This window comes from Lepidochelys olivacea, assembly GCF_965140295.1.
Source record: "Lepidochelys olivacea isolate rLepOli2 genome assembly, chromosome: 2".
In the NCBI taxonomy this organism is placed as follows: domain Eukaryota; kingdom Metazoa; phylum Chordata; order Testudines; family Cheloniidae; genus Lepidochelys; species Lepidochelys olivacea.
Window position 1 is genome coordinate 189183626 of NC_140412.1, and position 22901 is coordinate 189206526.

The 22901-nt window shown below is 41.0% G+C and overlaps 1 protein-coding gene across 1 annotated transcript in view; it reads left to right on the top strand.

Moving 5' to 3' along the window:
* ULK4 (unc-51 like kinase 4) overlaps positions 1-22901 on the top strand; it is a 381762-nt gene that overhangs the window by 306641 nt on the left and 52220 nt on the right. The window contains exons 34-35 of the mRNA XM_084619802.1: positions 1728-1826; positions 18226-18411. Of these exons, the coding sequence (XP_084475928.1) occupies positions 1728-1826; positions 18226-18411 (285 nt within the window). The remainder of the gene's footprint in view (positions 1-1727; positions 1827-18225; positions 18412-22901) is intronic.

Genomic DNA, 22901 nt, shown 5'->3' on the forward strand with positions numbered 1-22901 from the left:
ATCCATAAGTTCTTCAGTCCAATCCACTTCCCTAACTAATTTCCTTAATTTTTGAAAGTCAGCCCTTTTGAAATCAAAAACCCTAGTTGCAGATTTATTTTTGTTTATCCTTCCATTCAGTTTGAACTGAATTGGCTCATGATCACTTGAACCAAGATTGTCCCCTACAGCCATTTCTTCTCTGGGGTTCTCACTACTCACCAAAACCAAATCCAAAATGACATCCCCTCTAGTCGGTTCAGCAGCTACTTGATGAAGGAATTCATCAGCTATCGCATCTAGGAAAATCGGAGCCCTATTATTATTACTAGCACTCGTCCTCCAGTCTATATCTGGGAAGTTAAAGTCTCCCATGATCACACAGTTTCCATTCGTATTTACTTTATTAAAAACATTAAAGAGGGCTCTATCCATATCCAAATTAGATCCCGGCGGTCTATAGCACACCCCAAGCACTATCCCAGGTGAGGCTCTAGTAGTTTTCTTCCCCAATGTGATTTTTGCCCAGACGGACTCTGTCTTATCCATTCCATCGCTTCTTATTTCTTTACATTCTACCTCATCATTGATATATAATGCTACTCCACCACCTTTACCTTTATTTCGGTCTTTCCTAAACAGCACATACCCTTCAATACCCATACTCCAGTCATGACTACTGTTTCACCATAGTTTCTGTTATCCCTATAATATCTGGTTTCACTTCCTGCACCAGTAGCTCTAGTTCCTCCATTTTGTTACCTAGGCTCCTTGCATTGGTGTACAGACATCTTAATTTTGTTATTAGGACTCCATATAAGCATCTAGGAGAAGAGAGGATTCATTACATAGTCTGGTAAAAAAAAAAAAAAGAGAGAGAAATGCAACTGAAATCGATATACGTAGGTCCAAATTCTGCCCTCATTTACATGTGTCAACCATTATTGACTGAGTCTAAGGCTTAAATTCTGAAGTTTGGTAGCCAATGACTAGTTGGCAGTCTAGAGAACTTATTTTGGGTACCAGAAATCTGATTTTCTTAGTTTTCTCCAATGCTGCTACAGAAAAATCTGCCTCTGTATTTTAAAGGGCCAAGCTTCTATGTTTAGTGTTTTCAGAGGACTACTGACCATTTCCCTGTGGAATCTTATTCATCAGGCATTTTCTAAAAGTAGTAAAGCACCTGAAGTTCAAATTCCACTATATCATTCCACTTCGGAAATTCAAGTCAGGAGGGCAGGAGTGGAAGTCTTAATTTTTGAATCATCTTGATTTTCTTGTTTTGAATTGTATTTAAAATCATCTCTTATAAAATAGAGGGTGATCTTTGGAGACTTACAGTGAACTATTATACATTAAAATAAAGAAGTCATATATTTGTGTGGAGAGAGGATATATACAAAAAACATAGATTGTAGATAGACATATTTTATTATGAGTTCATAGAGATATATATTATACATATAGTAGGTATGTATCTTGCTGAAGAAATGTCACGTAGGTCAGCATATTAAATCGGTTTAGAGTGGATGTGACCTCATGAGTCCCTTTTGCTTTGTGCTTATTGTTACAGACACAATCAGACTATAACTTCTCACAGAGATCTCAGAATACTTAACTAGGAAAGGGAGTATAAGAACACCTCCTTCGAACTTCCATTCAAATTTGTACTGCCTAATGGACCTTATTTGTTTCTCAAAGCTGAGCACTCACCAAGACCCCTTTTTATTTTTCCTTGTCTCATTAAGGCACAGAAATCTGGCACAGGAGGGGACACCCAGGCTGCTGAAGACCTTTTGCTTATCAATAAACCCCTGACAGACCTAATTAGCCTGCTGATTCAGCTGGTAAGAGCTTGCTTGTTTGTAAGTCTTTTAGAATGTTACTAAAGTTGAAATTACTCCTCTAGTCTGGTAGCCAAATGCAAGTTTTTGGCAGTACCTTGTTTTAATGTCCATACAAGTTTTTGAGGGCACTTTGAATTTCAAGACCCTAAATTCAAAGAAACTGCCTCACAACACCTTGTTACCGTTGAGCATTTTGAAATACGAGCACGTATTACCACCCACCTCCTGATTCGTATATCAGGTGTCAGTAAAATCACTTTCCTTGAATTTCAGTTATTTTTAATGAAAATGTCACACTGATATTTTGTTATGGAACGTAGTTAGTTAGGAGGTACACATGGTATGACTGTATTAGTATCTGTGTTAGCCATATAGCTTGTTAGTACCCCTGACCCTGAACCAAGACATAATGATATATGTCAGAGCAGAGAGAGGACATTGGCCACTGCATCTAGAATCTGTGAAACTAATGCTTTGCAGCTGGACATGCCAGTTAGCCATGGTAAGGTTACATTACTTGCAATCCATGGAATCCATGCCAGGCAATGCCTTAGAGCAGTTCATGAAGGATAGCACATCATGCACCATGTTCCGGAAATATGGAGTATATGAAGTGACGTACTTTGAAACTACTTTCATGAGGCATGGCCACAGCCATGGTGGCATTAAGATCGCCCTGAAAACAGAGACTCTCAAGACTTGGGCTCTTAACCTCCACATATGCAGCTGTATAGTTCCTATCTTGTAGTGTCATTCAGGCAGCAAGGAACCAGTCAGAAGCAAGAGATCTGGGTTAGACTCTGTGACAGCAGCACAGCAGGAGGGTTGAGGAGGGTTAATCCATCTTTGTAATCTCCTTACCCTAGACTGCTCTAGAAGTTGGAGAGGGCCCTGATGTAACCTAAGCAGCTCCAGAGCACTGTCTAAGTTATGGCAGTCTCTCTGGGGCTGTGTGCTATGACCTGCCCCCAGCACACCCACTATGCCAGGGCTTGTGAAGAGGTCTTCAGAGGTCAATCCTACAACAGCACCTACCCCAAGGATATCTTCCTTTGGACAGATAAAGGGCTTTTAGGATCCCTTTATGGTGCTCCAGCCCCTTTACCTGGCAAAAAGAGACTGGAGCAGGGATTAGGGTCTCACCCTGGTGCTAAGCCCTCCTTTTTCCAGGTGGTTTGTCTCCAGGCCCCCCAAGTGAAAAAGGCAGCACATGTCCTACTGGAATTTGGCTAAGATGAGCCCTGTCCTAGGGTCTGTGGTTTCTTCAGGACAGGATAAATAACGTTCTCTCAGCTAGCACTCATAGGGTCTAACTTCTGTCTACCACTCTGTTGGAGGATTGTCCCCACTGTAACCACTCATGCCTAAATGCCAAATCCTAACTTAGACTCCAGTGAAGTACCTGGTCCCTTCCTTTCTCCATTTTCTTTGTTTTTCAAATCTGATTTCTATTTGGCGTTTGAACATTTGTAATAAAGAATTTAGGTAAAAGGTTCCACTCTCGGCTAAACAAATCTATATGTATCCAGACATTAATGATGACCTGATTTTATTCTACCAGATGCTTTCTTTGTAATTTTCTGTACTAGACTTGTCTATAGACATTACCTAGACTGGATTTACTTGTACCAGCAATTGATAAAAGCTTTTTGAAATCCCCACTCAAGCCCCTACAACAAAAATCAGAGAGTGCTCAAATTTGGATTACATAATATTCTAACCCTTATATTTTGTTAAGCAATTTAAAAATCTATGTATATGGTAAATTTTGAAACTAAACAGATTCACAATGTCCTTTTAAGCAAAACTGGAGATAGACAAATGTTTACTTTTTTAACCTTTAGACTTAAATTTCATTAGCTCCCTAAAGAACAGAAAAATAGTAGCCACACTTTACTCAGTCTATACCACCTGGAAGTCTATTATAACTTTCTAATTAAAGGGTAGAATAAGATGTATAGTTAGCATGTACTGATATGTTCCCACCCTCCTCCACATCTCATCAGAGCATCCTCAGTTACGGCTGTGCTTTACTTTGTTCCACTATTCTGAATATTCTGATCTATTGAAGATGGTTTCCCATGTGGCTTGGTATTTGCTGTTTTAAATATATAAATCAAGAAGCATAACCATGCGTATTTATTCTTTTGAGTCTTGAAAAAATATTTTTTACAGTGATAAATCTTCCCTTGTATCCTGTGTGAGAGGTGCAAGTTCTTAACATAAATGCATAATTGCATTGGTTTATGTAAATTATCTCACCTATTTTTTTTTCTTTTGAACTTTGTATCAATTGCTTATTAGTAAAGGTATCTGTATTGAACCCTTTGTTATAAAATTAAAAGCAATATTTGTGCTGATATTGGCATACATTATCTCTGGCAAAGCAGCATTTAACACACAATCATGTCAGCTCAGGAGTGAGCCCACAGCCACCCATTACATGTTCCAGGGATAATGATTAATCCTAATAGAGCAGTGTGAGTAGGAGATAAGGGGGTACCACTGACATTGTAAACTACATCCTTTAACTGGAGGTTGGAGGGTGTAGACTGTGAACTCCACTGGTTCTGGGACATGACTAAAGACTTCTGGCCATATTTTTTGAAGTATGCACCTTTGTGTATAGCCCAAGGCCTGAATTGGACCTTAATTCTACAGATTATTTTTATCATTTCTACCCCTCTGAAGATAACATTTACTAGTAGTTAAGTAACACATGATTGAATGTGGGCCTTTTATTATATGAGATAATAGTGCTGTGAATCATAGCTGTACATTTATCAAATTTTGAAGAAAGTCATGGAGGAAGTCATGGTAACGAAGGGTCAGATCCTCATAGGTACAAAGCATTTGGCTGCAGTGGAAGATGCAGCTCAGCATCCCTCTCAGTTTGGCTTAACTATCACAAGTCGGAGAAATCATGAAAAAATGTATGAAAAGTTAATCATGGTTTATAATTACCAAACAATCTTTGCAGAACCAGGCCCATTACATTTATTCTTTCTTATGTGGGAAATGGTGAACATTGCATAATCTCTTGGGTACTTAGCAACTACCTTATTCCCACTTACATATCCCTTATGGTAGACAGGGAATACCACCCCACAAACATCATCTTGTTTCGCCACTGCTTTTTCCTGTTTTCTCTCCTATTGGCCTATTGGTCTATTCCTTGGACATCTCCCCACTTGCAAACCACCTTGACTAGTTCTCTGAGTTCTTCAGTGTATTGGTTCATCTTGATTCCCTGTTATCTGTAGCCTCTCATTTAATCCTATGGGTTGTTTTCTTAAGAAGTTCTTAAGAACTTTAATAGTTCATTCTTCTGCCACATACTTACCTGCTTATCCACTTTGCTGACTCATCAAACTTTCAACATTTCAAGAACAATAGACGTGTTAAAAACTATTAAAATTTTGGAATCAAATGTGACAGAGAGTCATCCATTTTAGCATGGTTAACTAAAGCTGTAAATCAAAAGCAACCTGGAAAATACAATGCAAATGACTAAACAGACAAAGTTTATAGGACTAAACACTGACAAAAATATACCCTCTTATATATAATATTTAGCAGAATTTAGCATCTTGTTTTTTGATGAGTGTATATGTTGCTATGAGCCATTCTATAGAGCCATGATAGCTCCACTGTATTTAAGGTTGAAAGAGCCACTGCATTCCTGTTTTCAGTCATTTTTAATCTTTTCAGAAATGTTCCTTTTTCGTTGAATTTTCTCATCCTTGTCACAGTTTAAAGGTGAATTTTTTAACTTGTTATAAATTAGAATTGATTTTGAGTTTTACGAGCATGGGGAAAATGTGTTCTGCTTTCAAAGGCTGTGGGTGTGGTTTTGGTTTTGTGCTCATCTCAAATTCAGATTCAAACTTGGCAAAGACGTTGTCCTCAGTGAGGTTTGTGACCTGAAAGGAACAACATTGGAAGCCATTTAGCAATTACATAATGCACATGTACAGCATTTTATTTTCCTTGAGGCAGTAGGTATGCATGGTTCCAGACAGAGATGGAGTACACATTCAGAAGCAATTTAGATTGTCTAAGATGAACCATATCATCCTGTAACTTCCCTGCTTCCCCGCCTAACTGTCTGTCCCCCGTGTCTCAGTGATCTTTGGCTGTGAAACTGTAAAGAGAAGCATATCAGAATTTAACTTATTGGTAAGAGAATATTGACATACTTGGAGCTAATATTGGAGTTGGGGCAGGTCACGTTATCCATCCCACTTAAAGTAAAAGCAAGGCTTAACTCCTGTCAAGTTCTTTTTAAAAAATGTACCTACGGTAGCAACTCTTAAAGACAGAGAACAAAACTTTAAATCCTAGAAGAGATGAAAAGACCTAGTAGATTATCTTCTTCATTCTACCTTCCAGTGCAAGTTTGTTCCCTGTACAAGTTCCTGCTTTTTCCACTCTAATTTTTAAATAGCCCAAATGGTGAGGCTTCTGTGATGGGTTCAATCACAGAAACCTCCTGGGAGCTGCCACCTGATGTGCCAAGACTACTTCTGCCCCTGCTTTCCCTGCCAGCTTTGGACTCCAGCACCCTGTCTTGCTGAGCCAGACACACCAGTCTGCTGCAGGGTCTGAACCATGTCCCCTAACAGCTGTGGGCTTAGCTGAAAGCAATTTAGGAAGTGTTCCTGTCCTTGACACTCAGATGCCCAACTCCCAATGGGGTCCAAACCCTAAGTAAATCTGTTTTAACCTGTATAAAGCTTATACAGGGTAAACTCATAAATTGTTCGCCCTCTATAGCACTGATAGAGTGATATGCACAGCTGTTTGCCCCACCTCCCCCAAGTATTAATAGATACTCTGGGTTAATTAATAAGTAAAAGGTGATTTTATTAAAAACAGAAAGTAGGATTTTAAGTGGTTCCAAGTAGTAACAGACAGAACAAAGTGAATTACCAAGCAAAATAAAATAAAACACACAAGTGTAAGTCTAGTACAGTAATAAAAACTGAATACAGATAAAATCACACCCTTAGAGATGTTTCAATAAGTTTCTTTCACAGACTGGACACCTTTCTAGTCTGGGCACAATCCTTTCCCCTGATACAGCCCTTGTTCCAGCTCAGGTGGTAGCTAGGGGATTTCTCATGATGGCTGCCCCCTTGTTCTGTTCCACCCACTTATATATCTTTTGCTTAAGGCGGGAATCCTTTGTCCCTCTGGGTTCCCACCCCTCCTTCTCAATGGAAAAACACCAGGTTAAAGATGGATTCCAGTTCAGGTGACATGATCACATGTCACTGTAAGACCCCAAGCCTTCATTCCTCCCAGCCTGACTCACAGGAAGGCCTGCCTGTAAACAGAGCCATCCACAGTCAATTGTCCTGGTTGATGGGAGCCATCAAGATTCCAAACCACCATTAATGGCCCACACTTTGCATAATTACAATAGGCCCTCAGAGTTATATTTCATATTTCTAGTTTCAGATGCAAGAGTGATACATTTATACAAATAGGATGACCGCACTCAGTAGATGATAAGCTTTGTAATGATACCTTACAAGAGACCTTTTGCATGAAGCATATTTTAGTTACATGATATTCACACTCATCAGCATACTTTCATAAAATCATATAGAGTGCAACGTCACAGCTTCCATCTCCCATAGGAGACTAACCTAGTCTGATAGATAGACATTCTCCCTGATAGTCAACCTATATTTCCCTGTCCCAGGGCCAGGGCATGGGTGTCCTGGCCTAGGAGTTAATGTCAGGTGCAGACCAAGGGGCCAGGAGCCAATTGCCAGGAATCAGGCCAGGTTAGAATGCCAGGAGATCAGAATCGAGGGACAAACCAAGGGCAGGGATCAAGAGTCAGTTACCAAGAGTCAAGCCAAGTCAGGATTGGAAGGCAGGAACAGATAAATGCCAGACCAGCAATCCATGGCAGAGTGAAGCCCAGTTGTACAGACAATGTCCTGTTTCTTCTTCTGGCTTTAATAGGGGCTCTGGCCCAATCAGAACATAGAGGCAGGGCTTGTGACCCTATTGGGCTTCATGAACCTTGGTTCCAGTTGCTGTATCTGAGCTGCCAGGTGGAGGATTGAAGTATGATGACTCCCAGGACCCCCACAGCCCCAGATGTGAGACCTGCAGGGCCTGACATCCTGTTCTGTATTTTCATCCTGTTACACCTACAATATTTACAACTTCTTGGGCTACCTTGAACAATTCCTCGCTGGTGTTTAAATTCTTCAAGTAGATGATTGTGTGTCTCGCACCCCACTGACTAATTTTTTCAGCCAAGTTCTTATATGCTTAGTTCACTTAATAGTCCCTCTTAAATCAATATGAGTTAAACTTGAAAATGTCAAAAACTTAGAATCAATTTTTCCCTTCTGTAATTGTTATTTAGTCCATCATTTAGGACACACGGAAGCAAATATAAGACACCCAGACTGCATGTAAATGAAACCACTCAGTTCTTAAGAACATGGAAACAGAGATAATCACAAAATCCATCATGCAGAAATACTGCAAATATAGAAAATTCAGCTTTTAATCCCATGACCAGTATTGTCCTTAATTGATGAATCAAAGCAAAATAGATTGACCATTTAGTACTAGATTCTTCTTGGTAAGTGTATTGCTTAAAAACCAATTCCACCTACATTTTTGTTGTCCAATACTTCTGTATTTAAAAATAATTGTAATTGTTTATTCCACCTGTAGTTTGTAGGATTTGCAGAAATTACCAAATGGAATATTTAGACTATTCTGATGTTAGTTATGCCTCATGAAGTCCAAATATTTGCATGATTTGGAAAAGCTGAGATAACATTGCTTTTGCAAACATAATACTCACTAAAATTTGGACTGCTCTTCAGAATCTTTCCAAAACTGGGAGGAAGCATTAATTAATAGGACTGGCACTTATGCAGTACAGTAGATCATGCTAAATCTCCTTGGTCTTGGCTATACTAATGTGATGTTGTTTTTACATGAGTTAACTATTACCACTATTCTAAATTAAGTAAGCTGATATAAACACACCTCCAAAAATAAAAATTTATCAAGCCAGGCCAAGAATGAGCCTCTAATTTGGAATTCAGTTTGAAATAAGTAACTTAACTTTCTCCTTAGTTAGGCTCCCATAAATCCTTATTCTTGGTCTGCCTTAGCACATGAAAGGCAGCTTGTGATGGCTGCCAAGTGAGAGAGCTCCAATTGCAAGGGATAATGTACCGTCAATCCATTTCCTCAATAAGTGTTCCATACATTCAAAGAAAAAGAAGAAAATTCTTACACCATTCAGCTATCCCTACAGAAAGGGGCGGGGAATATTTTTGTTTTTCTTTTGAATTGGGTGGTGCTCATATTCTACAGAGATGAGGGTCATATAAGTAGCTAGATAGCCACCGAATGGATTAGACAGAACAGGCTTTTCTTTAACATTTGGCTTGAATAGATTCTCTCCCAACTACCCATAATACAGTCTTTATCTCTTTGGGGATGGTTGATTTCCCTTCTGTCCCTCTTACAGCATATCAAGTTGGTAAGGTTGTGCTGTTGCTTCCATTTCAAAGCATTGGAAAGCATTTGCTTCTGAAGCATCAAAAATGTCAGCAGAAACAGTATCAACATATATAGACTACCACCCATTTCTTATGAATGCAGACAGTTCTCAGACACTACTTATTGGTAGATGTTAGCTATTTGTGGCCGGACATAAAGCTTTCTTCTCTGTACAGTATGCAGCAATGAGAAAAGGAATAATTTCCATGATCCTGCTTGAAATTTTATCACTTTTTTATTAATTTGTATAAACTCCTGTGTCAGTATGCACCCACTTTGAAGTCCAAAGGGCTGAATACTGGCTGGTTGTCCTTGGTGGAATTGCATAAAGAAACTGCAGGGGAAATAAGGATATGTTGTCCTAAGTACAAAATTTCAGAATGGTGCCTTTGATTTCTTGACAATTAGACTATTTAAAGTGAGCTGAGAACAGTGCTTCCTAAAATGTGTTTTTCCTTGGCTTGAAAGTTTATAAGTTACTTTTAAAGCCAAAAGATAGTGGTATGTAGTACATGTTATTTTAAAGTGTGCATATTTAGTAATAAGTATAATAATGCTGTTTTGCTTTTGTATAATGTTTGCTAAATCATCTTGCCTATAGCTCCCAATGGCCCCTTCCTGTACAGCATGTTCTGTAATCATATTACTGATCTAATGAACATCTATCTCTTATCTTAATAAACTCTCTTTGTGTATAACCTTATTAAAGTGCTGAAGTAGTGTTCCCTCGGGGTATTCCAGACAGTTTCATTGTAGCTCTAAAATTAGATGCCCTAACAACTCCATCGGTGTGAAAACTGCCACTTCAGCTCAAATGATCTCACATATTTCTTGCAGTGGTTTACAATTAATGAACGCTGTGTAACTGGCCTCAAAATAAAGACATATTTTGGTAATAAATTGTAAAGTATAAGACCGTAATAACAAAAAAACTTCCTGTTTAATTTTAATCAAGTATAAAACTACATGGAGCTAGTAAATACCTGTGCCAGATAGAACTAAATACAGTTCAGATTTTACCTTATGAACCTGTTTTCAGGAGATCATAGTACGACCATAAAAACTAATTAAGCTGAAACTTGACACGCACTGGGCATCAAGATTGTAACAAGAAGTTATTTTATTTTACAGATTTCACCCCAAAATAAGAAATCTTTGGGGAGGGTTATACTTTTTGCACTCTTATAACTTTAGCTACTTTAATGTGCATTTTCTGTAAGTAGCGGGACAAGGTGGGTGAGGTAATATCTTTTATTGGCCCAACTTCTGTTGGTGAAAAAGAGAAGTTTTCGAGCCACATAGCACTCACTCTTCTTTGGGTTTGGAAAGGTACTCCCTGGTCACAGCAAAATGCAAGGGGGAACAGGTTTAGCATAAGTAGTTAGCACACATTGTAAGGGACCATTCAAGGTAGAGTGGCCCACTAACACCTCTGCAGTCATAGGACAAATAGAAGGGGTTTGTGGGTTACAAATTTTTGTGATAAACCATATATCCAGTTTCAGAGTAGGAGCTGTGTTAGTCTGTATTCGCACAAAGAAAAGGAGGACTTGTGGCACCTTAGAGACTAACAAATTTAATTGAGCATAAGCTTTCGATGAAGTGAGCTGTAGCTCACGAAAGCTTATGCTCAAATAAATTTGTTAGTCTCTAAGGTGCGACAAGTACTCCTTTTCTTTTTGCATATATCCAGTGTGTCTGTTTAGGCCATGATTTTTAGTATCTAGCATAGTAATGCATTTAAGCTTCCAAGCTCATCTTTTGAAAGTGCTGTGCAGGTTTCCTTTGAAGATCTGGACTGGTAGGTCAGATAGAGAGTAATCGCATTGTGAAAAGTGTTCACCAACAGGTGATAGAGTATTTTTGTCTTTTATCATTTTCCTGTGTGACTTCATTTGAGAGTGTAGCGAGTATGATTTTGGATCCTGTACTAAAAATCCAAATGGTCAGCAGCCCAGAACAGTGACAGCCACATGCGGGGGGGGGGGGGGGGGAATCTAATACTCCTGTATGGTCAAGAGGCCTAACACACAAACCTCTGGAAGACTGAAAAAACAAAATGAAAAGTCAATTAGAGATGTCTTATGGGTAAGAAAAGGAGAGAATTGGCATCATGTTGATAGAATGCTAGTGTAGAGTTCCTTTCCCTTCCTAAAGGCCCAGAGCTCTTTTGATATCCCCCCTCCCATTGTCCGATCAAATTCTTTGTGCAATAAATGTGTTCTGGTTTGAAAACCTAAACAATTCTTCAAATTTCCCTCTTGTGTACTATCACTAGTGGTAGCACAAATGCAGGCTGGCAGCCAGTGTTAAATAGTATAGTGATATCGCCAATGGCCTCTTTACACTAGTGCCCGATCAGTGCAACTCTACTGGTAGTAGTGCAATGTGGAATTATGAAGAAAAATGCTGATGCAAACAGATAACGATGTCATGTTTTTGTGCTTACCCCCCATATCACTGTTGATGTGTTAGATGTAGACAATACTGGTTCCAAACTATTATTTGGATTCCTTAAGAATCAAGTATATTGGGTAAAATTGCATTTATTACGTTTTAGCTTCATTGAAAGAGGTGTACCCCAGGAGAAACTCCAGGAGGAGTTGTGCCTTAGGTGGTTCTTCATGTTTCGGTGTAATATGATGTCATATGTCTTAGGGATTCTAATCCATAGCTTCCATTTTAATGCAGTTTTATGAAAAGAGCTGTGTGGATATAAAGAAAGACAGCTTTGTTTGCTAATGGATGTCTGAAGAATTACTACATGGATATTTAAGGAGTGTAATATGTCAAACTTTACACACTAAAATTATGTTAAAAAGAGAGAAAAGGTTGGTCTTAAACTGACAAAAGTCAGAAAATTCAGACTTTACTAAATTATCATCACTGACTCTAATGATTGTCCCTAGGCATGAGTAGGTGCCTAGTACGTAAAGTTCTCCGAGTTCCCAAAAGTGAACCATGTCAGTTTCATTCCCCAGGCACAGCTATCCATGGTGTAATATAAAGTCTAAGTTTCAGTCTTTGCTATATATTTCTTGCCTTGTACTGGCATAAGAGCATAAGAGTTGCCATCCTAGGTCAGACCATGGTCCATCTTGCCCGGTATCCTGTCCCCAGTAGTGGTCCATACCAGAACTTTGGGAGGTGGGGATGTACTGAACAGGGCTACTATGGAGTGATCCACCCTGTCTTCCACTCCTGTCTTCTGGCAGGGGTTGCATGTCTGACCATCTTGGCTAACAGCCATTGATGGACTTTTCCTCCATGGATTCATCCAGATCAGCGTTCCCTCTAATTTTTCCCACCCATGTGTGGAATGAATAACAAAATTCATATTACGGGGTGGGGCCGAGGGGTTCGGAGTGTGGGAGGGGGCTCAGGACTGGGACAAGGGTTGGAGTGCAGGAGGGGGTAGGGGAGGACTCCAGCTGGGGGTGCAGGCTCTGGGTTGGGACTGGGGATGAGGGGTTTGGAGTGCAGTTGGGCTCCTTGGGGCTACAGTGGGGAGAGAGGACTCCCCCCCTCAGCTCTCTCCCCCTGCAGCAGCACCTGGGCTGGGGGGGAGAGGCGCCTCTCCCGCATCCGGGCCGGGCTGGGCTAGGGGAGAGGTGCTGTCCCTTGGCCGCAGCAGATTCGGGGCTGGGCTGGGGGAGGGGTGCCTGTCCCCTGGCCGCAGCACGTTCGGGGTCAGGGGTAGGAGAAGGGTGCCACGACAGGTCCCAGGGGCTTGGAGAGAGGCATCTCTCCCTGTCGCAGCCCTGAGCGCCTGCACAGTGCTTAATAGGCAGCTCTTATATCCAGATAGACCCTTAGGCCTGGTCTACACTACGAGTTTATGTCGGATTTAGCAGTGTTACATCGAATTAACCCTGCACCCGTCCACACAACAAAGCCATTTTTTTCGACATAAAGGGCTCTTAAAACCCATTTCTGTACTCCTCCCCAATGAGGGGATTAGTGCTGAAATCAACATCGCCTTTTCGAATTAGGGTTAGTGTGGACGCAATTCGAAGGTATTGGCCTCCGGGAGCTATCCCACAGTGCAGCATTGTGACCGCTCTGGACAGCACTCTGAACTCGGATGCACTGGCCAGGTGTACAGGAAAAGCCCCGGGAACTTTTGAATATAATTTCCTGTTTGGACAGGCGAGCTCATCAGCACAGGTGACCATGCAGTCCCAGAATCGAAAGAGCTCCAGCATGGACCGAAAGGGAGGTACTGGATTTGATCGCTGTATGGGGAGAGGAATCCGTGCTATCAGAAATCCGTGCTATCGTTCCAAAAAACGAAATGCCAAAACATTTCAAAAAATCTCAGAGGCCACGAGGGACAGAGGCTACATCAGGGACGCAACATAGCGGCACATGAAACTTAAGGAGCTCACATAAGCGTACCAGAAAACCAAAGAATCAAACGGACGCTCTGGGACAGAGCCCCAGATGTGCCACTTCTACGCTGAGCTGCATGCAATTCTAGGGGGGGCCGCCACCACTACCCCACCCTTGTCCATGGACTCCGATGATGGAGTACTCTTCGCCATTCCTGAGGATTTTGCAGATGGGGAAGATGAGGAGGAGGAGGACGAGCTTGGGGAGAGCACACAGCACACCATTCTCCCCGACAGACAGAATCTTTTTATCACCCTGGCTGAAATACCCTCCCAACCCAATGAAGCCGGAGAAGGGACCTCTGGTGAGTGTACTTTTTTAAACATAATACATGTTATAAAAGCAAGCATTTTTTAATGATTAAGTAGTCCTGAGGACTTGGGATGCATTCGTGGCCAGTACAGCTACTGGAAAAGTCTGTTAAAGTGTCTGGGGATGGAGCGGAAATCCTCCAGGGACATCTCCATGAAGCTCTCCTGGAGGTACTCTAAAAGCCTTTGCAGAAGGTTTCTGGGGAGAGAAGCCTAATTCCATCCTCCATGGTAGGACACTTTACCACGCCATGCTAGTAGCAAGTAATCTGGTATCATTGCATGACAAAGCCTGGCAGTGTATGGTCCCGGTGTTTGCTGGCATTCAAGCAACATCCGTTCTTTATCTCTCTTTATCCTCAGGAGAGTGATATCGTTCATGGTAACCTGGTTGAAATAGGGGAATTTAATTAAGGGGATATTCAGAGGTGCCTGTTCCTACTGGGCTGTTTGCTTGTGGCTGAAAAGAAATCCTCCCCGCAGTTAACCACGCGGTGAGTGGCGGGGGGGTGGGGCATTGGCGCGAAGCTGTTCACGTTTGGCTAGCAGGGATCTTCCCTGATACCAGCCACGCGATGGGGGGAGGGGTAAAGTGATCATACCAGAGAATTGGATGGGGCTGGGGTGGGGGGTTAGTTTGGTTTCTGCTGCTTCATGTTAACAGGAAAACAGCAGCACTAAATGGCCAACTCAACGTGCTTTGCTTGGTACGGGAGAGGAGGGCTCTGCTGTTATGAAGGTTGCAGAAGCCGAAAGACTATGGCTTACCATGGCCGCCTGCAAGCCGAATTCTGTTGCCCAGCACTGCGTGTGTGATCTCTAACACCAAAGCCACAGGAACTCAATATAAGATAAGATGCAAAATGCAACCTTGCACCAAAATCACATGTGCTATGTGAATAATGTTGCTCACCATGAAAGAGTATAGCCATTGTTCTGTAAAATGTATCTTTTAAAATACTTCACTCCTTTTTTTTACTCCAGCAGCTGCAAATGTTTCAAGCCTCCCTCCTCCATCCCAAAGGCTACCTCAGATAAGGCGGCAAAAAAAACTCACGGGCGATGAAATGTTCTCTGAGCTCATGCAGTCGTCCGACACTGACAGAGCTCAGCAGAATGTGTGGAGGGACACAATAGCAGAGTACAGGAAAGCGGCCGATGAACATGAGGAGAGGTGGCGGCAGGAAGATCAGAGGAGGCATGAGGCAACGCTGGGGCTACTGAGGGATCAAACGGACATGCTCCGGCGTTGGGTGGAGGTTCATGAACGGCAGCAGGATCACAGACTGCCACTGCAGCCCCTGTTTAGCCACCCTCCCTCCTCCCCAAGTTCCATAGCCTCCTCACCCAGACGCCCAAGAACGCAGGGGAGGGGGAGGCTCCGGGCACCCAACCACTCCACCCCAGTGGACAGCCCAAGCAACAGAAGGCTATCATTCAAGAAGTTTTAAAGTTACCTTTTCCTTCCCTCCTACCCTCCTCCCACACCCCACCCAGGCTACCTTGTGAGTTATCTCCCTATTTTTATGATCAGTTAATAAAGAATACATGTTTTTAAAATGATAGTGACTTTATTTCCTTTGCAAGCAAGCTGTGATCAAAGCGTAGAGGGTGGGTGGCTTACAGGGAATTTAGAGGCAACCAAGGGGGCGGATTTTCATCAAGGAGAAACAAACAGAAGTGTCACACAGTACCCTGGCCAGTCATGAAACTGGTTTTCAAAGCTTCTCTGATGCGCAGCGCTTCGTGCTGTGCTCTTCTAACCACCTTGGTGTCTGGCTGCACGTATTCAGCGGCCAGGCGATTTGCATCAACCTCCCACCCTGCCATAAACCTCTCCCCCTTACTCTCACAGAGATTGTGGAGCACACAGCAAGCAGTAATAACAATGGGAATATTGGTCAGTAAACTGTTCCAGCGACCCTTTAAACATCCAAATGCACACTCTACACCGTTTTGCACTTGCTCAGCCTATAGTTGAACAGCTCCTTACTACTGTCCAGAGTGCCTGTGTACGGCTTCATGAGCCAGAGCATTAAGGGGTAGGCTGGGTCCCCAAGGATAACTATAGGCATTTCAACATCCCCAGCAGTTATTTTCTGGTCTGGGAATAAAGTCCCTTCCTGCAGCCGTTTAAACAGACCAGAGTTCCTGAAGACGCGAGTGTCATGAACCTTTCCGAGCCATCCCACGTTGATGTCGGTGAAACGTCCCTTGTGATCCACCAGTGCTTGCGGTTTATGTACTGGCTGCCATGGTGGTCCGGTCCCAAGATAGAGATATGTGTTCTGTCTATAGCCTCACCACAGTTAGGGAATCCCATTGCAGTAAAGCCATCTAGTATGACCTGCACATTTCCCACTACCTTTGATAGCAGCAGCTCAATGATTGTGTTGGCTACTTGCATCACAGCAACCCCCACAGTAGATTTGCCCACTCCAAATTGATTACTGACTGACCGGTAGCTGTCTGGCATTGCAAGCTTCCACAGGGCTATTGCCACTCGCCTGTGACCTGTGAGGGCTGCTCTCATCTTGGTATTCTTGCACTTCAGGGCAGGGGAAAGCAAGTCACAAAGTTCCATGAAAATGACCTTACACATGCGAAAGTTTCACAGCCACTGGGAATCATCCCAAACCTGCAACACAGTGCGGACCCACCACTCTATACTTGTTTCCTGGGCCCAGAATCGGCCTTCCATGGCATGAGCCTGCCCCAGTAACACCATGATCTCCAAATTGCTGGGGACTGCGGTTTTAGAGAAATCTCATCACCGCGCTGCCGTCGCCTCCTCGCCTGCTGGTTCTGCATAAACTGCACGATAATGCGCGAGGTGTTTACAATGGTCATAACTGCTGCGGTGAGCTGAACGGGCTCCATGCGTGCTGTGCTATGGAGTCTGCTTGGGCAATCCAGAGAAAAGGGCACAGAATGATTGTCTGCTGTTGCTTTCATGGAGGGAGGGAGGGTTGACTGACGACATTTACCCATAACCACCCGTGACAAATTTTTGGCCCCATCAGGCATTGGGAGCTCAGCCCAGAATTCCAATGGGCAGCGGAGACTGCAGGAACTGTGGGATAGCTACCCACAGTGCACTGCTCGGAATGTTGACACTTGCCATGGTACTGTGGACGCACACCGCCGAATTAATGTGCTTAGTGTGGACGCATGCACTCGACTTTATACAATCTGTTCCCAAAAATCGACTTCTATAAAATCAGAGCACTTTCATAGTGTAGACATGGCCTTAGTAGTAGTTTTGTGATAAACTGAGTAATGGTTATTGGAATGGAATAATTGAGTAGAAGTAGGGAGGTGACATTACCTCGGTATACTGTATTGGTGAGACTATTACTGGGATACTGTGTCCAGTTCTGGTATCCACACTTCAAAAAGGATTTTGAAAATTTGGCAGAAGTTCAGAAAAGTGCTGCAAGAATGATTTGAGGTCTGGGAATCCTGCCTTAGAGAGAGATTTAAGAAGCTCAATCTATTGAGTTTATCCCAGACACAGTTAAGTGTCTTGATTATGGTCCATAAGTACCTGCATGGGGAGAAGATATCTGGCATTAGGTGGCATTTTAATCTAGTACATTAAGGCATAACAATAACCAATGGCTAGATGGACCAACTTTCCAAGAAATGTGGTGAATTCTTCATCAGCTGAAGTCTTTAAACAAAGATTGGATGTCTTTCAGCCAGAAGTTACAGACTAGATGCAGAAAAAACTTGATGAAATTCCATAGCCTGTATTATGCAAGAGGTCAGACTAGAGGATCAATCTTAAATTCTATTCATGCTGTTTGAAGCAAAATTGCACAGTCCTAAAAGTCAGCAATAAAATATATTAAACAGAAACAGTAGCAATATGTGAAGAGTCCTTTGATGCCATTGTAGGTAGGTTAACTAGGTGAAATAAACCAAGCATACTGTAGACACTTATATACTGCTGATCAAAAATAGCTGTATTTTAGTTATGTCTTTCAATCACTTTAAAAGTTTGCTGATGTTTAGTAATGTGATTTTAATTAGGATGACTATAAAATTTTGCTTCCTACCACAATGGAAATTTTAATGCTCTTCCCAGATCCCAGTGGTACAGAATTTTATGAAATTTAAGCTTATTTATTTGTTTATTTTAGCTTCCTAGTGACGACGCTGAAATATATGAGACTGCATCACAATGCTTGTCATTGTTGGTTCAGCTGTATGGAGGAGACAACTTGGACAGTATGTCTCCAGAAAACATGGACAGCTTTGCTGAAGTATTGAAGTCCAAGAGGGATCTAAAACAGCAGAAGCTTTTGTTGAGAATCATCAAAAGATTGGTGAGTCAAACAAATATAACTTCTTGCCATCCAGAATTTGAATTTAACTGTTTGTCTAGGCTCTACTATCCCCTGTATAAAAACATTTTTGAGACCTGTTTTTCCCCTTTAAGTAAACATTTCTTTTTATAAAGAATATACACAATTTCTAAAGAAGCAAAAATCCCATAATATTAGTATTCATATTTTTTAAATCCATTTTAATTTCTTTGGAAGAAAATGTCAGCACCTGGACCCATGCCTGTTTTATTTTCAACATTTAGAACCTCTATAAAAAGACTGTTTTTCCTTCAGTTAACCATTTGACTGTTTTCATAGAAAGCTTTAATTGTTTATATAGATATTTAGTACCTTGGGTTTAAGAATTATAATAGAAAATTATTTTGAATTCCCTCCAAAAACACTAAACTTCTAATAAAAATTGCTACTCAGAAACTTATAGTGCTTGATTTCATGTCAGATGCTGATAATTCTGTTTTGTAGTTGAAGCAAACTTTTATATAGACTACTGATTGTTCATTCTCATCAAGTGGTAAAGGCCACTCCTGGTGGAATGGTTATAACATAGATTATCAGTCAACAGAAATCACACAAGCACTTCACCTTAAGTAAGTGAAAAGTTACTGACATGTAATGACTTCAGTTCCTCTCATGCTTCGTCAATACAGATGGCAGTGTTGTTTCTCAGAAGTAGATTAATGATATGCCTGGCAAATCACATGATTTGTAACTTTCTTGTAAGTCCCACCATGCTTGTCATCTTGAAGTCTCTTGAAAGATCCTTTGGCTGGACTCACTGCTAGGCTTGGATAATTACCTTTCCATCTGTTGTACTTGCTATTTACTATAGCAAACAATTGTCTGTAATTATTTTAGTGAGATTTTAGGATTTCCTCTCAAAGCAGTGAAAGCAGGTTTTATAGGTAAAGTGACTGACAATATAGTAAATCTTATATTATTTCTGTGAACCTTAAAAATTCCTGTTCACAAGAGATTATCATTATGTTAAAATTACAGTAATCATCAAACACACTGAAATATTATCAGATCTATTTGCGGTTATTTCAGCCCACTTTCAGTTATTTATGGTGAATTTTGTAGCCTAGAGAAGAGTTTCTTAGACTTCTTCATAGTTGGTCAAAATATGAATAGAGAAATTATGTGCACCAGCTTCCCATCCCATTCAGAATTGCTTGCACCACCACCACTTTTACATCTATGATAGCAGAGCATCCCTGTGGCATCCATAGTTGCTACTTACATAGGCAAGGAATATTAGAGAAGTATTAATGTATTCCTGTATGGCTTCTTTTAATATAGTGTATCTGCTGGAAATGAGGAAGAGCTAGTGCCATGTGACTAGCTAGCTCTCCAGCAAGTGCCTGGTACTACACTATTAGTACGACAATTCTAAAATCTTTGATTCAGAATATGTGAATGAAATCATTACCTTATTGGGCAGCCACTGTTTGAGAGAAAAACGCATTTGTGTGCCTTTCATTTAATAATATCAACTCAAAAACATTTCTTCTACACATCGTGCACATACTGTGGACAGAGTTGGGATTTTAGGGGAGAAAATTTTAGACCATTTACAAGAGCTTTGAATGGTGATGGGACTGTGATAGGTATTTTCCTTTTTAGGACTGCCCTTCTCCATTGAGCTTCAGACTGAACTTTTGCTATCTTAATTTATTTGGATTTTTTCCCCAAAAAAACCATGAAGAGAAGAAAAATATCCAGGACAGACTTATTAGTTGAATCTGACAGACTGTACATACTCTTTAGGAATCCCTTGTTTATAGTTTTATTTTATTGTAAATAGAAACTATTAGCAATGAAAAACAGGAAAATATACCCCACTCAAAATTTTAAAACTATTTATATTTTTGGCCCTTTGACGCACACACTGGCTAGCCTTATTCTGAGATGATTTATTAGTGTTTCCAGAGCAGGAATGGTCAGAAACTGAATAAGAAATATTGGCCTGACACAAAGAAATGCAGTATGATTTTGCACTAGTGATACTTATACAACTGTCATTCTGGTTGCTTAAGCTTGGGATAGGCAATATTGGCATTTGGATCTCCAAGATCTTTCTTACGACCCTTTGTATTATCTGCCAGTGCCATCAGAACTTTCTGATTTGGGAAAGTGGGCTTGTTTTGCATACCAGTTCCAAAATCATTTCATCTTGCTGCTTTGAAGGATGCTGATAATCTTTTGACTTAGCCTGCTCTGCAAAGGTACAGAATACCTTACCTACAGTCCAGGAAATCATCTACATTGAAACATCCCACCCAAAAGTAGAAAAGTTTTTCACTATGGGAGAAAATCATTTTTGTTTGGACTGTTTGCTTTACTCAAAATTTCTTGGCCTCTCCTTATCTTTAGTCAGGGCACACCTCTCTGCTATCTCACTTTCCCATCTTCCAGTGGCCAGTGCTGCAGTTTTAAGTCATTCCACCATCACAGGATTCCTTAAAGAACTGATCAACATCTTTCCATTGGTTAGAGAATCTTTGGCAATGTGAGATCTCAGCTTGCTGGTGAGAAAGGTAATGTTTGCACCCTTTAACGTAGGGAGAGAATGCTCTGTATTCTGCTTGTCAACAAAAAAATCTGTAGCAAGAAGAATGAATAAACTGCAGGCTTTAATGGCAGATCCTCCCGTCACTGTATTCCACAGACATTTGTTCTATATCCCAATCCTAAATTCCTGCCAAAAGTGGTGTCTGAGTTCCACCTAATCAGAACTTCAATCTGTTTGTGGTGTTCTTCCCAGCACCTCTTTCTCACCTGCCAGAAACTAGATTCCACACCATAGATGACAAAAGGTACTTCAGCTCTTGTTTATGTAGGACGTTAAGCAATCCTCCTAGATTTATGGTAGCTTTTGGGATCAATGCCAAAGTATCTTTGAGTGGATTAGGCTTATATTAAGATGTTAATTTTAGGTAGGGTGATCCCCTCAGTATCCTAAGGGCTTACTCTGCTGGGGCTAAGACAGCATCAGTGGCATGCTTTTGCACACTTCCTTCATAGAAATGTGCAGGACTGCTACACACATGGAGTGGAGTGGAGTTCTGTACACACATTTACTCAGCATTGTTCTTTTGACTTGGCTTTTATTTTTTATTATTATTGTAGTAGCTCCTGTAGAACCTGATCAGTCCTCATTGTGCTAGCCACTATGTGCACAAACACCAAAAAGACAGTTCTGGCACCAGAAAGCTTACAGTCTAAGTCAAACTGATGTTTGCTTTACAAGGTCAGTTCTGCAATCCTTAAATAGAATTCCTCATTCTGCCTCAGTGGGAATTAAACGTGTCACTAGACTCACTATGCAGAGGACACCTGGAAGAAGAGAAAACGATTAGTTACTATAGTGCCTCTGATTCTTAAACAGTGCTACCTTTGTAACCTCAGCTCCAAATATTCAGAGCCACAAGGAGGTGCTGGTGCAATGCCAAACCGGCCCTGCTTTTCTAGAACTTTTGTAAAACTTAATGGACCTGTTGGCATATCCCACTAGTATGATTGTGCACTGGCATCATAGAATATCAAGGTTGGAAGGGTCCTCAGGAGGTCATCTAGTCCAACCCCTGCTCAAAGCAGGACTAATCCCCAATTTTTGCCCCAGATCCCTAAATGGCCCCCTCAAGGATTGAACTCACAACCCTGGGTTTAGCAGGCTAATGCTCAAACCACTGAGCTATCCCTCCCCCCAACTCTCAAAGAACCTCAGTTACTAGGGAGAAGGAATTATTCTTGGCGATATTTTTTCTTTGTATTGACCTTTAAAATGCATAAATGAAATTTCTACTGAAAGCAATGGAAGAAAATGGGCCACCATAGTAATTTGATCAGAAGAGATGCTTGTTAAGTTGTTAAGATGCTTGTAGATGTAGGTTGCTGACATGTATATCTGTTCTTACTTCGATCAAAATCAACCTGTTGTTGCTATGCAATCCTTAAAGTGGAGAGTGTATGTTTCTGATACCAAGCAAACTATCTTAATACTGCATTGTTGTGTCCTTTATTGGCAGTCATACAGAATGCCTTTATTTTATTGACTACAGTCTCTAATAGAATTTTCTTCAGTATGATCAAACATTTTTATTTTATATCAATTACTAATGCTTTCTTCAACAATGAAAAGCCAGTCAATGCTAAGGTGTGTTATGCATATCAGAAACAGGACTTTTTACCCAAACTATTGTGTAGCAAATACAATAAAAGTATTAATGCCACTTCTTTTCTTTATCCTTTCACCATTGTGTCAAGAAGCTCAGTCTGTTTATAAACTCCAGGCAGACCTTTTGTGTAATAGTTATGGACAGGTTTTAATGAAATTTGAGAGGGTCTCTAGAAATCACAGACATAGAGGCCTTTAACAGTGTGGTGTTGCTTAGCAACCTTAAGCCATTACATTTCCAGTATCTGTAATAAGATGATATACTGCTCTTTTGCCAGTCCCTGATGAAAAT